The following is a 13,689-nucleotide window of genomic DNA, read 5'->3' as shown; positions in this document are numbered from 1 at the left end:
CCTTTATTTACTGCACTGGAGGGAGGCTGTAACAAACACAGCCTCACAGAGCTGCCCTCCCCGCTCAGCGGGGCTGGAGCAGCCAAGCGGGGCTGTGTTTGTTGTCACAGCAGCTCTGTGGGGTCACAGTGATCATCACAGCCCTGTCCCAGGGACCTGCCCTCCCAGAAACCACAGCCAGCATGGGATGTGCCGCTGGGAGCCTGAGCCTTGGGTCAAACAGCACAGCAAGGCTCGTGGAGAGGGGTCTGCAGGAAACAGAGCCCATCTGCACCGTGTCCCTGGGTTAAAGAGCAGCCTGCAGTGACCCCCTGCAGGAAAACATTCTTTACCAGCATTACAGGCTGGACAAACTGGGCCTTCACAGCTGCTGTGTTTTGTAACAGCTCAGAGGAAGCTACTGTTTAAAGGACCTTGGCCTCCAAGAGAAAAGAACGTGCCCAGAACCTCCTTTATCTCCCAGATAAGTGGGTCTGAAATGTCAAATCATCGCCTTCCCTCATGGGGATCCAAAGCAGCAAAACCAGTGCCAAGTCAGGAGAGAGGCCAGGAGAGGATGGTGAGGAAAAATCCGGAGGTACAGAGGGTTTAGGGAGACGTGAGGGAAAGCAGGGCCAGGGATAGAGCACGGGAGGCACAGGGAGAGAGATCACAGTGCAGAACAGGGAGCACAGAGCAGCAGCTGGAAGAGACACAGAACTCCAGGCCCTGGCAGACAACGAGGCAGTTGGAGCAGCAGGATGGAAAACAAGGCTGTGTGAGATAGGACACAGAGCCAGCGGACAGCAGGCGGCCACAAGGAAGCTCATCAGCAGAGAGGGGACCCCAGAGGAAAAGGTGACAGGAGGAGATAAATCCAGCTGGTTATGGAAGAGCTGAGGGGGGCTGTCTATGCTTGAGCCCTCGAAAATGCATGTGCAGAATTGACTCAATGCCAGGGGGGTTTCTGTTTCCAATTTCTGAATGTCCTTCTAAACCCACGCCCCCAAGCTGCCACCAACAGAGGCCCACACATGCTGCAGGACCCTCCTCCTTTTGGGGTGGTGAGGTCTCTCTGGAATTAGCACATCCTTGCACAACCAGGATTGGAGGGAGAACTCCTTGTTGCAAAACTCTTCTGGGCTTTGTTCTGGCCCTGCTCTTCGGGTCAGTGTGGTCTCACAGCCTCACCTCACCCTCCTCTGCTTCCACTTCCACACTAATTCCCCTCCCGTGTGGGTTTACAGCCTTTGGCTGTTCATCGTGTTCCTACAGCAGCTCAGGCTGTGGATACAGCTCCCCTCATCCCTGCTCCTGAATCGATTCCCACTCCAGCCCTCACAGCAGTTTCACGGCCCCACAGCCAGAGCTCCCGGCAGCAATGGGGTTCTGGGTATGGGCTGGGTGTTCTGTTGATTTTCTTCGCTCTCACTCAAGGTCATCGGCAAAACATTTTGGGAATAGTCTGAGCAGAGAGAGGCTGCTTCAATTGTCTTCACAAAGGGCAGGGGAGGGTCTGGCATTTCTGTGAAAGGTTAGTCTATGCAGAGCCTTTATCAGCCACAGAGGAAGCAGGATGTGTCTGTGCTGTAAAAAAGGACAATTACAGCCGTGCTGGTGGCTCCAATTTTCCCTGGGATCTTGAGCACATCAGACAACTGAGGGGTGACAGTGATATTTGAGCAACGCAGCAGCGTGAGCCAAATATTTGGAAGTCTTTTGCTTCGCAGAGCCAAGGAGGAGATTTGGGCTAAGGGCTGAATAATGACTTCCAGAGTTTCACAAGAGGTGAGGATGAAAGGCTTTGTTAACCCACATTTCCCGCAGCTCTCACCCACAGGATTTGTTTGCAGGCATCAGAACCAGCAAAGCATTGTCTGCCAGGAGAGCCAGGGAGCAGGAGGGCAGCTCCAGCTCTGCCTCTGTTTGCTGCCCGACCTTCTGCAGGGATTTACTGAACTCAGCCTCCCCTGGCCATGAGAGCATCACCAACCTGAGTGTGGGGGCTCTAAGGGAAGGACAGAGCCTGGCTGAGGGCTGTGTTCTGTATTCTCCCCCATTTCCAGCACCACAACCATCAGCCAGTCCCATCCACCCCCTTTCCCAGTTTTTCCTATTTTTTTAATCCGTTTTTCCTGGATAAATTCACATGCATCTAGCTGGGCACACCACAAAAATCCATGCTACGAGCAGACTACAAAATCACCTTTCAAAGCAGATGATAGTGAGGAAAATGCTCTTGCAGCAGGGAGCCCTGTCAGGAGGCAGAGGAAAAAACTGTGGACAGCCCCAAATTAATAAAACACAGCTGGGTTTGACCTGAGTCACCTGCAATCTCTGCCAAGGTTTGAGCTGGCAAAGCAAATGACCTCGAGGAATCTGCTCTAGAGGGGGCAGCTCTGAGGAGCTGCTGCTGCTGCTCCTGGTCCTTCCCAAACACCCAGAACTAAAGGAAATGCTTGTGAGGACGTGTGCCTTGCCTGCCCAGGTTGATGACTCCACGTGGGATTCCAGTGGGGGTGTTGAAGGCTGGCAGGAGCTTCTCTCCGAGTTCCAGAGCTTTACTCCTGAACACCTGTTAAAAGAGAGGATAAATATTTGATGAAACGAGTCACCCAGGATTCCTTCACGTCCCCTTCTCCAAACACACTGTTGTAAAACACTGGAAGTGCTGCAGTCTAAGAACCCCCTGTTCCAGGTGTGCTGTGCCCTGGTTCCCCTGCACAAGAGATCTGAACCAGAAGCCTCACTGACCTTTGGCATCTCTAAATTTCCTCTAAAATCTGCACTAAACCAGCACCCAGTCCCTCAGCCTGGACCAGAGCAGCTCACAACAGCCCAGCACCCTGTGATCTGAGCTGGTCCTAAGAGTACTCTCCAAATTCTTCCCATTCCCAGGATGGCAGAGAACACGAGGAGCTGGAATGACTGAGGTACAATCAGAAGGAATCTTTCTAGGCTGAAGCACCGTTAGATTTACAGCGTGGGCTCGCCCAGCCCGTGTCATCTCCTGCCGTAAAAACGAACCATCCTCTCCTTGCAGCTCTCTGCCCAGAAGGATTCGTGGTTTCATGCCTAAGCTGCCCCTTTTCCATTTGTAATGCCTCCGTTTTGGGCCTTCCAGTCAAATTGCAGCTTATGGTGGCTTGCAGCACAAAGCAAGCACACACAATTATTTTGGGACAAACTGATACAAGCACTAATCTTCGCTGCAGAGATTAGTCCTGATCTGGAGAAGCCTCTAAGTGACTTAGGAGATAAAGTACAAGCCTTTTACCTCTAGCCCTGTCGTGGTGGCTCTCAGAAAGCAGGAATTTATTGCTCTAAAAATACAGCACTGAGGAAACCTGAGCTCTCCTGTGGGCTCACAGGCCTTTGATGCTCTCACATGGAAACAGGGGGTTGGTTCAGAAGGGAAAGCAAGAGACAGGGACTTGGTTTTTGCCTTTCAGCCCGGTGACACTGACTGGGTAAGTGACAGGCACTGCCCCAGCTGTCGATGAGACTTCAAGAGGTCACTGCTGGAGTTTTGTGGTTTAATGTGGTTTCTTTTTGCTCTGTTGATCTGAAACCTGTTGAAGCTGTCACTGAGACAGACTCTGAGTCGGGGCACTGAGTCTTTGAGAGTTTTCCCTGGAGGGGAATCACAGAGGGAAGTCATTCCTGGAACTCATTTAAAATGCAACTGAAGTAACAGAGCTGCTCCTGGATCAATGGTGTCACTACGAGGAGCCACCCCACCCTCTGTGGTGGGGCAGCACCAGAGCTGAGCTCTCATTTAGGGCCAGTCCTCACAGAACTCCCCTTTGAACCAGAGTTTCAGCTCACCAAAGACTCCCTGAGCAAAGGAATAATCTCCTCATCTCCCTGCAGCCAGCTGTAAAATTCCAGCCCAGGCACATTATCAAACAGATTATGGCATTATGCCCCGGCCTCTGGCAGGGCTGGGGAGGAGGGGGGGAAGCGGAAATGAGATCCTCATGCTTTATCCAGGGCTCCAGGGGGGTGCAGCATCCACCACAGGGGCTGTGACACCCAGGGGGACACTCTGGAGCTGCATCACTTTGTCACAGGGGCCGTCAGGACAGAACCATGGAATCCCAGAACGGTTTGGGGGGTAGGAAGGGACCCTGAGGATCACCTCACTCCAGCCCCTGGACACGTCCAGCAGAAGGTGGTGTAGATCCAGGTGCCCTGCCCTGTTTGCCACCCTCCTCCTCTGTATCCCAGGGCATTTTATCTCAGGAATTCCTGCTCTAGAGGGACTGTTCAGCGGAGTGTGGAGCACCTGTCCCTCAGCAGCTGCCCTCCTTAGCCCGAGGCGGGATCTGGGATGGTGTCTGATGAAATCTCACCCGACTTGGACTAGAGAGGAACAAGTACAAAGATCCCCACAAACGGCATTCCCCGGGGAGCAATGTGTCCAACTGCAAACGTGTCTCGCTAGAATTGCCCACAGGAGAAAAGATCTTTGGCAAATGAGCCGTGCACGGTGTGTGCAAGGTAATTATGTGAGGCTTAATTAAAGGAACATTAGTGGCATTTCCATATTCACAAAAACGATGGGTTTAGCCTGTGGTTATGGGGGGATTATCTGGTGCTCAGAGAAGAGCTGCTGGAGAGCCCTCTCAGCTTGTTCCTGGGCGCTGTGAGGGACACTCAGAGCTGTGGGGACAAACCTCCTCTCCAGTGAGGTAGTAGGTGGCCAGGAGCCCTCCGATGTAGCGGATGTTCACCTCGAACAGGGACGCTTCTCCGTTCTGCAACGACACGAGGACAGCCCTGAGAGCAGGGTGTGCACAGGGAAACTGCAGAGCCCTCGGTCCCCAGCCCTCGCCCACAGCTCCGGGCCCATCTCACAGCACTTTGCTCTGCAGTGACCCAGACCACCCCACTGATCACCTGTGACAGCCCCTGAGCCAGGCAGGGCAGATCACACCATCACAGGGTCTGCTGAGCTGGAAGGGGCCCACAGGGATCATTGATCCAGCTCCAGGCCCTGCACAGACCCCCCAACAATCCCACCCTGGGCATCCCTGTCAGCGCTGCCCAAACGCTCCTGGAGCTCTGGCAGCCTCGGGGCCGTGCCCATTCCCTGGGGAGCCTGGGCAGTGCCCAGCAGCCTCTGGGGGAAGAACCTTTCCCTGATACCAACCTAAACCTCCCCATTCCAGCCAACTCCCCAACTTCAGGCCATTCCAACCCTGTTTTGAGTCAGAGCTGTGAGTCAGTTGGACATAAAAATTTGCACCTTGAAACATTTTATTTAAAGGAAAACTGTACAAGCCCATGGAAAAACGACTTTCTCCATTTACCTGTGGAGAAGGCCCTGCACTGGGCAGATGCAGTTCACTTCAGGAAGGTATTTTCTGCCACTGAGGGACTCGCTGTGCAGGCTGAGAGGGGAGCAGAGCCTGTCAGAGGGGCTGTGATGGTCAGGGGACAGAGAGGCTGCACGGTGTCCCTGTGCCCCACACCCAGTGAGGCTTCACTGCATCCCTCCAGAACCCTCTCACCTGGGACAAGCTCAGCTCCACCACCTCGGCTGATCACCAGCAAATGTCAAAAGGATTGCATTCAAAACAGCCCTATCAAAAATACCTGCTCCTGGCTGCCCAACCTGCATGAGAAAGGATTCCCACCCTCACATAGATGCACCAAGCCAGACCCCAAAACCAGGGAGATCCTCCACCAACACAGCACTTGCAGTGAGCAGGGGGCACCTGAACCTGTGCCCTTCACAAATCCCAGCAAGAGCTCCCTGGAGATGAGGAGTGGAATTGCTGGAGACAGATCGCAGCACCCAGTTTCAAGCAGAGCTTGTGGGTCCTGGAGTCCCTGTCTTGCCTTTCTGGACTATAAGAGCTCCTTGTACAGGGCAATATTTAATTAATTTCCCCCTTGCCTCCCTGTGCTGTGCTCCCTGACTCCACAGATCAATCCGTAGCATTCACTCCTGTCTTTACAGATCAATCTATTCTGCAGGCCAAGATTAAAAGCTTTTATGAAATCCAGATAAATTATCTCCCAGTTGATTTTGTCCCTTGTTTATCGATTTGGTAACAGACTGAGACCATTCACCAGGTTTATCAGATGTGGGCTGCCTTTTATGAATCCATGAATGCCAGTGGTGCCCTCCCAAACGATGCTTCTCCACAAAGGCAGCTGCAGGCATTGCTCCTGTGGGAGAACCATGTCTCACAACAACTAGACTGGCATTAAACAAATAAAAGTTTAAGCTGCACTTTGGTTTTTACATTCCCTGTGTGTTCCACTGATGAGATCCCATCAGCTGGGGAGGAGGAATCCAGGAGCTGGCTCCAGGGACAGAGAAGGGACAGCACCCTTCAGCTGCCAGCACTGCTGTGCTGCACCCAGAGTCCCAACACAGCTCTGAGTGTCCAGGAAAGCTCCAGGAGCCCCAGAGAGAAGCACCTCTGGCCATGTTTAGAGGGGATGCCCTTCCTTCCAAGCCCTGGCTCTCTCTGTGCTCCCCTGAGGTGTCACACAAGTCCCAGCAGTGACACCAACAAAGCGCCCAGACAAGGGGAGCTGGGTTTACAACCTTAATCTAATTCAAAAAGGGAAACTCATCTTATCACAGGCAGACATTTACCTGAGATGAAACAGAACTTGCTCTTTGATGAGCAAAATTTCCTTGGAGTGTCTAATAATGAGTGTCTGTTTCCATAACCCAGACCAAAACACAAGAACCATTAAACACTGAACCTTATTTTCAGCCAGACACGGTGAGGCTGATCTGGCAGCCCCTGCTGGGACCAGCAGAAAATTGGGGTGAATCACTGCACTGCTCCCTTTGGCCTCAAAAAGAAAATAACCACCTGAGTGGTTTCTTCCCTCACAGAGCTCATGGTTTCCCTCCCCAGATGACTCTGAGGGAAGACAGTGATCAGGACTGGCTGTTCAGGTGACACAGGCAGGCATTCCCAGCAGCTGACTCACCACATTCAAGTCAAAGCTCTTCTCCACCCACTCCTTGGCTTCTTGGAATTCCTCCTCGAGTTCCATGATGTAGAGGGTATCTAAGGCATCGATCACAGTTGCTCCTCGAAGGCCTCCTGCATGGCAAGAACACAACAGAGGGATGGAGGCACAGCTCTGAATCAGCCTGGGGGGGCTGGGGCAGGCAGCAGCTCCCAGTGCTGGGGGTGTCTGGGTGGGATCTCCTACCAGGGCTGCTCAGCTCTGCCACCCAAAACTCGAGAGGCCCAATCTTCAAAGGCCCGAAAGAATTCTGAATTCTGGAAGAATTCCCCCAAGGAACAGCTCAGGGTCCACACCTGAAGCCCCCAGTCACAACTGCAAGCCTTGGCCTTGTTTCCAGTCCTGTCTTGGCCAAAGTGGCTCAGCAATTCCAGCCTTAGCCGGAAACCTACATCCAGCCTCTCTCCAACCCCCTGCCAAGCACAACCTGTGAGAGACTGAGTTTTACTGTGCAAGAGCACCCAAGGCAGGACTTTGATCCTCCTGCCCTGATGCAGAGTTGCTTTTCTGGGGCACAAATATTCCTGCACCGTGCCATGACCGGCCCAGACACAAACCCCAGCCTCTCCTGGAGGCTGAGAGACCAGAATCTCAGTGAGCCTTGAGCAGAGTGGATGATTTAGGGGCCTTCCCTTGCCAGCAGCACCTTCCCTGCGAGCACACTGCCCGTTCCCCAGCAGATGGCAATGGGACACGCACAGCTGAAGGAAATTCCAACCGGGAACTTGGACCAACCGTGTGTAAAAAACGTCCTGCCAGGCGCTGTCTGACGCACACAGAGCTCCCAGGGAGGCACTGATGTGCCAAGGAGACTCTGCAGGGTGTGTGGGCACACAGCCCCACACATTCCATTCCGTGGAATCAGAGATGTGACAACCCTGCTTTGGAACAGCTCAGTGCCAGGGGTTTATTTCTGTTCAGGTTCCCTGAAACTCCTCCTGCCCTGGGGCAGCCAAGGGTGTGAGCCCATCCTGACTCAACACTCATCCTGCTTTCCCAGCCCTGGGCAACTCAGCAACACAAACCCTCATGTGAAAGGCTCCAGCTTGGAATCATCATCACTCATCCAGGGCTCCAGTCTGGAATCATCACCACTCATCCAGGGCTCCAGTCTGGAATCATCACCAGCCATCCAGGGCTCCAGCCTGGAATCATCACCAGCCATCCTCTGGGGTGTAGCACAGGCGTGAGGCTGCCTCTGCACCACCTCACACACACTCACTGCTCAGCTGAGCCACATTCCCACCCACCCCCTGGCAGACCTTTGGGAATCTCTGCCAGCAAAGATGCTTGGATGAGGTTCAGGTTTTGTTTCTGCAGCAGAAGCTCCTCGTACCAACCCTGTCCCCATCACCTCCTTCTCCACAAAGACTCACTCACTGCCTTGCCCAGGGATTCTCCTGAGACTTATTTCTGTTTGGCTCAGGTCAGTTCCTCCTCCTCACTCACAGACTTCCAACTGCTCCCCCAAATTCCCCCAGCCTTTCGCTGCATGCTCAGATGGGTTTGGCACTTTTGTAACACCTCCAGTGCTACTTCAGTTCCAGTTCTGCTCAAGCGAAGAAAACCCAGCTGGATGCACTGCCAAGGAACTGCTGCGGAGGGGAGAGAGAGGCAAAGGTGAATTGTGTGCCATGAACCTTTGGTCGGCTCTCACTAAGGGACAAAGGGACTGTGTCTGATGTGCATCATCCCTCCAGCCCAGAGCAATGCTCACCATCCACCCATTCCGGGCTCATTCCTGCTCTCAGCATTCCCCTCCCGTAGGGAAGGATCCTGCCTTATTTTGTTGATGTTACAAGATTGCAGTTTTGACACTTTTCAGCCAGGCAGCACATCATTGCTTTAATAAAAACCCAACCAGGACTTTACTGCTCAACTACAGATTGCTGCCTTTCGGATGCTGTCTGCATCAAAAGCAGGGGCTGTGTGAGAGGAGGGAAGCAGCTGAAACAGCCTCCAGAAATCCATTTACCCCCGCAGGCCTGGGAAGTGATCATCTAACTGGAGCCATCTCCGGGAGCAATGGATGGATGGAGTCAAACAGTCACTGGATCAACTGGTGGGCTCTAAAAAAACAGCTGGGCTGATGCGGGCCTGGAATGTTTGCCAAAAGCACTGACCATGAAAAACAACATCATCGCGGGCAGCGCTGCTTCTATCAGCCCTAATGATTCTTCAATATTAATGATTATGTGATTTTTATACACTTTCCCGTTAGCAAGGAGAGACGTGACAGGGAGGCAGGGAAAGCATTTTAAACAGGGAAGGAAGGGCAGTGGCACCTAAGGCACAGCCTGTTACTGTGATGTTCTCCGAGGAAAATCACACTGCTGGGCTCGGCTTAATTTGATGATATAATCAACAAAAGCTTTTCATAATCTGCAGAGAGACAATGAGGGAAGTTGGATTTGCTCACACTAAATGGAGACAAAGACAATAAACTCACCATTTTCTGGGATGATTAATTGAAGTGAGAAATATTGCTGGAATTGACAGAGCCTTTTATGTTTTTAGCAAGTCAGGCCTTTAACTCCGTGAGCTGCTCTGGGGATTGGGAACATGCTCCGATCTCTGCTCGGAGTGGCTCAGCTTTCCTCCTGCGTTTGACAGAGCGGAGGGCAAAGCTCGCTCCCCTGCTGCTTTGTCTTTGTGTCACATTAAACATTTGTTTTAAATATTCCCTCACCCTCTGCATCAGAAGAACCTCGGGCTGTGTGTTTTGTACCAGGGGCTGGGCCGTGTTTCCTTTCTTCTGCACCGGCTTTCAAGCAGCTGCAAATGCTCAGTGACTCCTTTCCTCCTCCCAGAGCCCTTCCCAGCACCAGGAGGGGCCGTGTCAGCTCCGGTCCCAGCAGAGGGATAGAAAGGCAGCTCCTTCCCCTCCTCAGCCACGGAGCAAACCAGGACCTGGCTGTGTCTGTGCCTGGTCAGGACAGAGGGCACCCAGAGGGTCCCTGACCCCCAGCCTGTTACTTCTTTGCTAGGGGAGCATCTTCCCTCCTTCCTGCTCGGACTTGGCTTCATCAGAGCAGGCCAGAGCTGTGACACAGCAGCTGTCAGAGCTGGTGTGTGCACATCCCAGCACGTTCCTTACAGCACGAGCACACCCACCTGGGAGCGTGGTGACACCTCCTGACACCTCCTGCTCGGGTTAGTTACAAAATCAGCACCTCTCCAGACCTGCACATTAGCATGGGAGGGGTGTAATCAAAGGGGAGGCAGCTCGAAACTAAATCAAACCCCTCTCTGTCACTTCTGACTCTTGCTGACACCCTCGTCTCAAAATTGCTGGTTTCAGCCTCACTGTACTTGCTCTGAGGGAGCTTTAAAGTAGGAACCAAGAAACCCTCAAAAGAAACCCTCAAAAGAAACCCTCCAGGAAGTACCCAGAGCTGGGAGCGTGGCTTTTAATCAGGACCCCATGTCTGAGATTCTGCCTGTCTCCACAAACCCAAGTGTGCAATGAAAAGCCACTCCTGATCCTGCCCCCAAACTGGCTTGGAGTGAGGATACCTTCACCCTGGAGAGGCAGAGTCACTTTGCTGATCCCAAAAGGGCAGGTGGGTCTTTGGGCACCGCTCTGGGATCCACAGCAGCTCCTCCAGCAGCTCCTCACTGCCCAGTGAGCCAACAGCCACGGAATCACAGACCCCCCAGGATCATCCATTCCTGTCCCACTGGGACCAGAGAGAAGAACAAGGACCTCGGGAGGAACAGAGAAGTCTGGGAGCATTTCTAACTGAATGTCACAGCAGCTCTGGTGACAGGGCCTCTGCCCAGAGTCGGCCCCTGAGTGATGATCAGGGGAGGAGAAGCAGCAGCTGATGGGAGCAGACAAAGGTTCATCTCTCCCTGAGCTGAAGGAGGGCCAGTGCCACCCTGTATTTGCTCTTTTGTGCAGCAGAAGAATGGAGAGAGGAGTGTGGGCAACAAGGCTGCTCTGTTCCTGCTCCCACCCACCCCAGGAGCAGCGCTGAACCCTGCCACAGAGAGCACTAATGAACATTAACTTCATTACCATAACGCCGGGGAAAGGTGCTGGGTGGAGAGGAGCTGGCGTTGGTGGCTCTGAGGGGGTTTTTGCCTCATTTTGTTTCTTCTTTTCTTAATTTTTTTTTTTTTTTTTTTTGTGGGAAATGACTCAGGCTCTGGAGTCATTGGGGAATTCTGCCCCAAATGAAACACCCCTTGGGGTGAGGTGTTTACAGGCTGGGGATCTACGTGTCCAAGTCCAGACTCACCTGCCCCTGCCTCTCCCAACACCTAAACAAGTGGCCTAACCCCAGCACTTGTCCAGCACCCAGAGCTTAGCAAATGTCTGATTTTCCAAAGATGAGCAGCTGTGATGGGAGGGATGGAGAGTGCTGCCTTCCCTCGCTCCCCTCTTCCCAAAATAGCCCCCACGGAGTATCACAGGCCAGAGAGAGACTTGAAGAGCTCCCAGCTGCAAGTCTGTCCCTTGAGAGCCTTAAAAAAAGCCACAAAAGTGATGCTTCAGCACCCAAGGATGCTTCAGCACGAGAGGGGTCTGAAATAGCCCTTTTCCTCAGGAAGGAGAGATCCTTCCAAAGGCTCTGCCTGAATCCATCACACTCTCCGTGCCTGGGGAGCCACGGAGCACGAGGACCCTGCAAAGACCCCCACACCACAGGCAGGACTCTCCCTGTCCCACCTCCCACCAGGTTTGCTTTGAGGTCCAAGGAACAAGGAGGAGTTCAGGGTGTGCCTTTGGAAAGCTGGACACGGCGCAAGGATTCCCACGCAGCAGGAGATGGGAGCATCCTCACCGGTATCCTCACCAGCTTCCCAACACTCCCTGGTGCCAGGGTTTAGCTCAAATAAAATTATTCTTTCACAGGCTGCTTTGGGTTGGAAGGGGCCTTAAAGATCCCACGATTCCAACCTTCCCCTAGAAAATTCCTCGTGCTGTATCACCTCTGCTCAGAGCCACGGTCCCCTGTGGCTGCCATCACTTGTCTGCCCCAGGGATGGATGGAAGCCCACGCTGACCTCACCCACACCCACCGGCCCTGCAGCGAGCAGGGAGGTTGGGGAACCTCGTCTCTAACGCCCTCAGCCCCAGGGGGCCTGGTCCTGCCATTTGGCAAAGAACCCTTTATGAAGTTACGCAGCGAACAGAAACCAAATCCTTCATTTCCAACAAAGCCATTTCAAAATCCGTACAGTAACGCATTGTGCCAACGCCTCAGATGAACAGCACAAGCCATTAGGAAGATATCAGACTTAATCTTGCATACAGCAGGACTGTTTAAATGCTGCAGAACAGGGAGTTTCAAATAGCTCTTTGCTAACTTTAATAACAGAGTTTACAACTGAAAGGCAAGAGCAGAAGGGGGAGGAATTTAGATCAGCGCAATGTAAACCCAGATCAAAAATGAAAGGTCTTGACTCCCACTGTTCTTATGTCAAACCGCATTTGTCAAAACAGAAATTAGTGCTGAAATCTTGTTTGGAATAAAAATTAGGATGCAGTTTCTATGAAACATGATGAACTTGTTAACTGCCGAGGCGCAAGGGGCTCTGGTTGTCACTGGTTGTTTACCTTCACCTCTCGGGGTGCAGGAGGGAACACACGAGATCCCTTCCCCTGGTTCTGCTGGTCTGAAGACTTCAATTAAAACCAGTGCCCTGTTACAGCAGGAGTCTGAAAAATGACCATCTCCAAGTGCTGCTTTTCCCGTTCTTTTTGGTCCTTTTTCTCCCTGACAGGGCTTGGAGAGCAGCCTGGACTCGTGACATTTATCCTGAGATCTGTGTGAGAAGCCTGGGAGCTGCCTGGGACCACGTCACCACACAGCTCCTCCTGGCTGGTGGCAAACTGTCCAATTCTGGGAGAAATCCACACAGAGACGTTTTACACAGCTCAGGATTATCTTGGCAACAAAGTAAACTGTGAAAATCACTGCAGCTCCTGGAAAAATCTGCCCCGCAGCCAAGATTTGCCAGTCCCTGTGCGGAGAGCTCTGGGTCAGGCACGACGACAGGCTGGGAGCCTGCAGCTCCTGAGGTGGGATCTGGGTTTAGGCCAGAGCTCCCTGCCTGCTCTGGGCTTTAGTTTCTCCTGCCAGCCAAAAAAAGCAGGAGGAATTTTCCTCAAAGCACGAGAAGAAAGAGGGTTTAAAGAAAGAGAATGTGCTGGTTAGAGAAATAAAAATTAATTTACCCACCACATCCGACCTGATGTCTCTGTTCTTCCCAAGCACTCTGCACCAGCCATCCATCTCCCCTCTGGAATGGTGCAGAAACACTCCCCACTGGTGCTTTTTTAACATTTCCTTTCAGCACTGACACACCAGGGATGGGCACAGAAGATAAACCCCAGCTCCAGGAGATGCTCTCCAGTGGAAAGTGACTCTGCTCCCATTGCAAGGATCAACCCCAGCTGTCAGGGATCCCCAGGACAGGGCTGGCACTACTGGTCCAGCTGACACAAATTAAACACAAAATCCAAATGGAACTGGGAAATGGGTTTTCTCTTCTGAAGAAAGAACATTTCTCAGTTAAGTCCACAATCGTCCCATTACAGCCCAGTCCTTCAGCTGCCTGTGAGTGGTACCTACTGCAGATGAAGCCAGAAACACCAGACCTGAGCTACAGCCCTGCCACAGCCTTATTTATTGAGTTTTTTGTCTGTGAACCTGATAGCTGTAACACAGAATAACTACATTCCCTTTTATTTAA

The 13,689-nt window shown here is 52.5% G+C and overlaps 1 protein-coding gene across 2 annotated transcripts in view; it reads right to left on the bottom strand.

The window, feature by feature from the left end:
- Positions 1–13,689, bottom strand: part of MAN1C1 (mannosidase alpha class 1C member 1) — a 56,661-nt gene that overhangs the window by 10,659 nt on the left and 32,313 nt on the right. For both annotated transcript variants that reach the window (XM_048326744.1, XM_048326745.1), the window contains exons 4-6: positions 6,943–7,058; positions 4,659–4,739; positions 2,460–2,554 (exon numbers count right to left, since the gene is read on the bottom strand). In XM_048326744.1, the coding sequence (XP_048182701.1) occupies positions 2,460–2,554; positions 4,659–4,739; positions 6,943–7,058 (292 nt within the window). The remainder of the gene's footprint in view (positions 1–2,459; positions 2,555–4,658; positions 4,740–6,942; positions 7,059–13,689) is intronic.

Source organism: Corvus hawaiiensis, chromosome 23 (genome assembly GCF_020740725.1).
Source record: "Corvus hawaiiensis isolate bCorHaw1 chromosome 23, bCorHaw1.pri.cur, whole genome shotgun sequence".
Classification (NCBI taxonomy): Eukaryota; Metazoa; Chordata; class Aves; order Passeriformes; family Corvidae; genus Corvus; species Corvus hawaiiensis.
The sequence above is the reverse complement of the archived record's forward strand: the minus strand, read 5'-3'. Positions and strand labels throughout refer to the sequence as shown.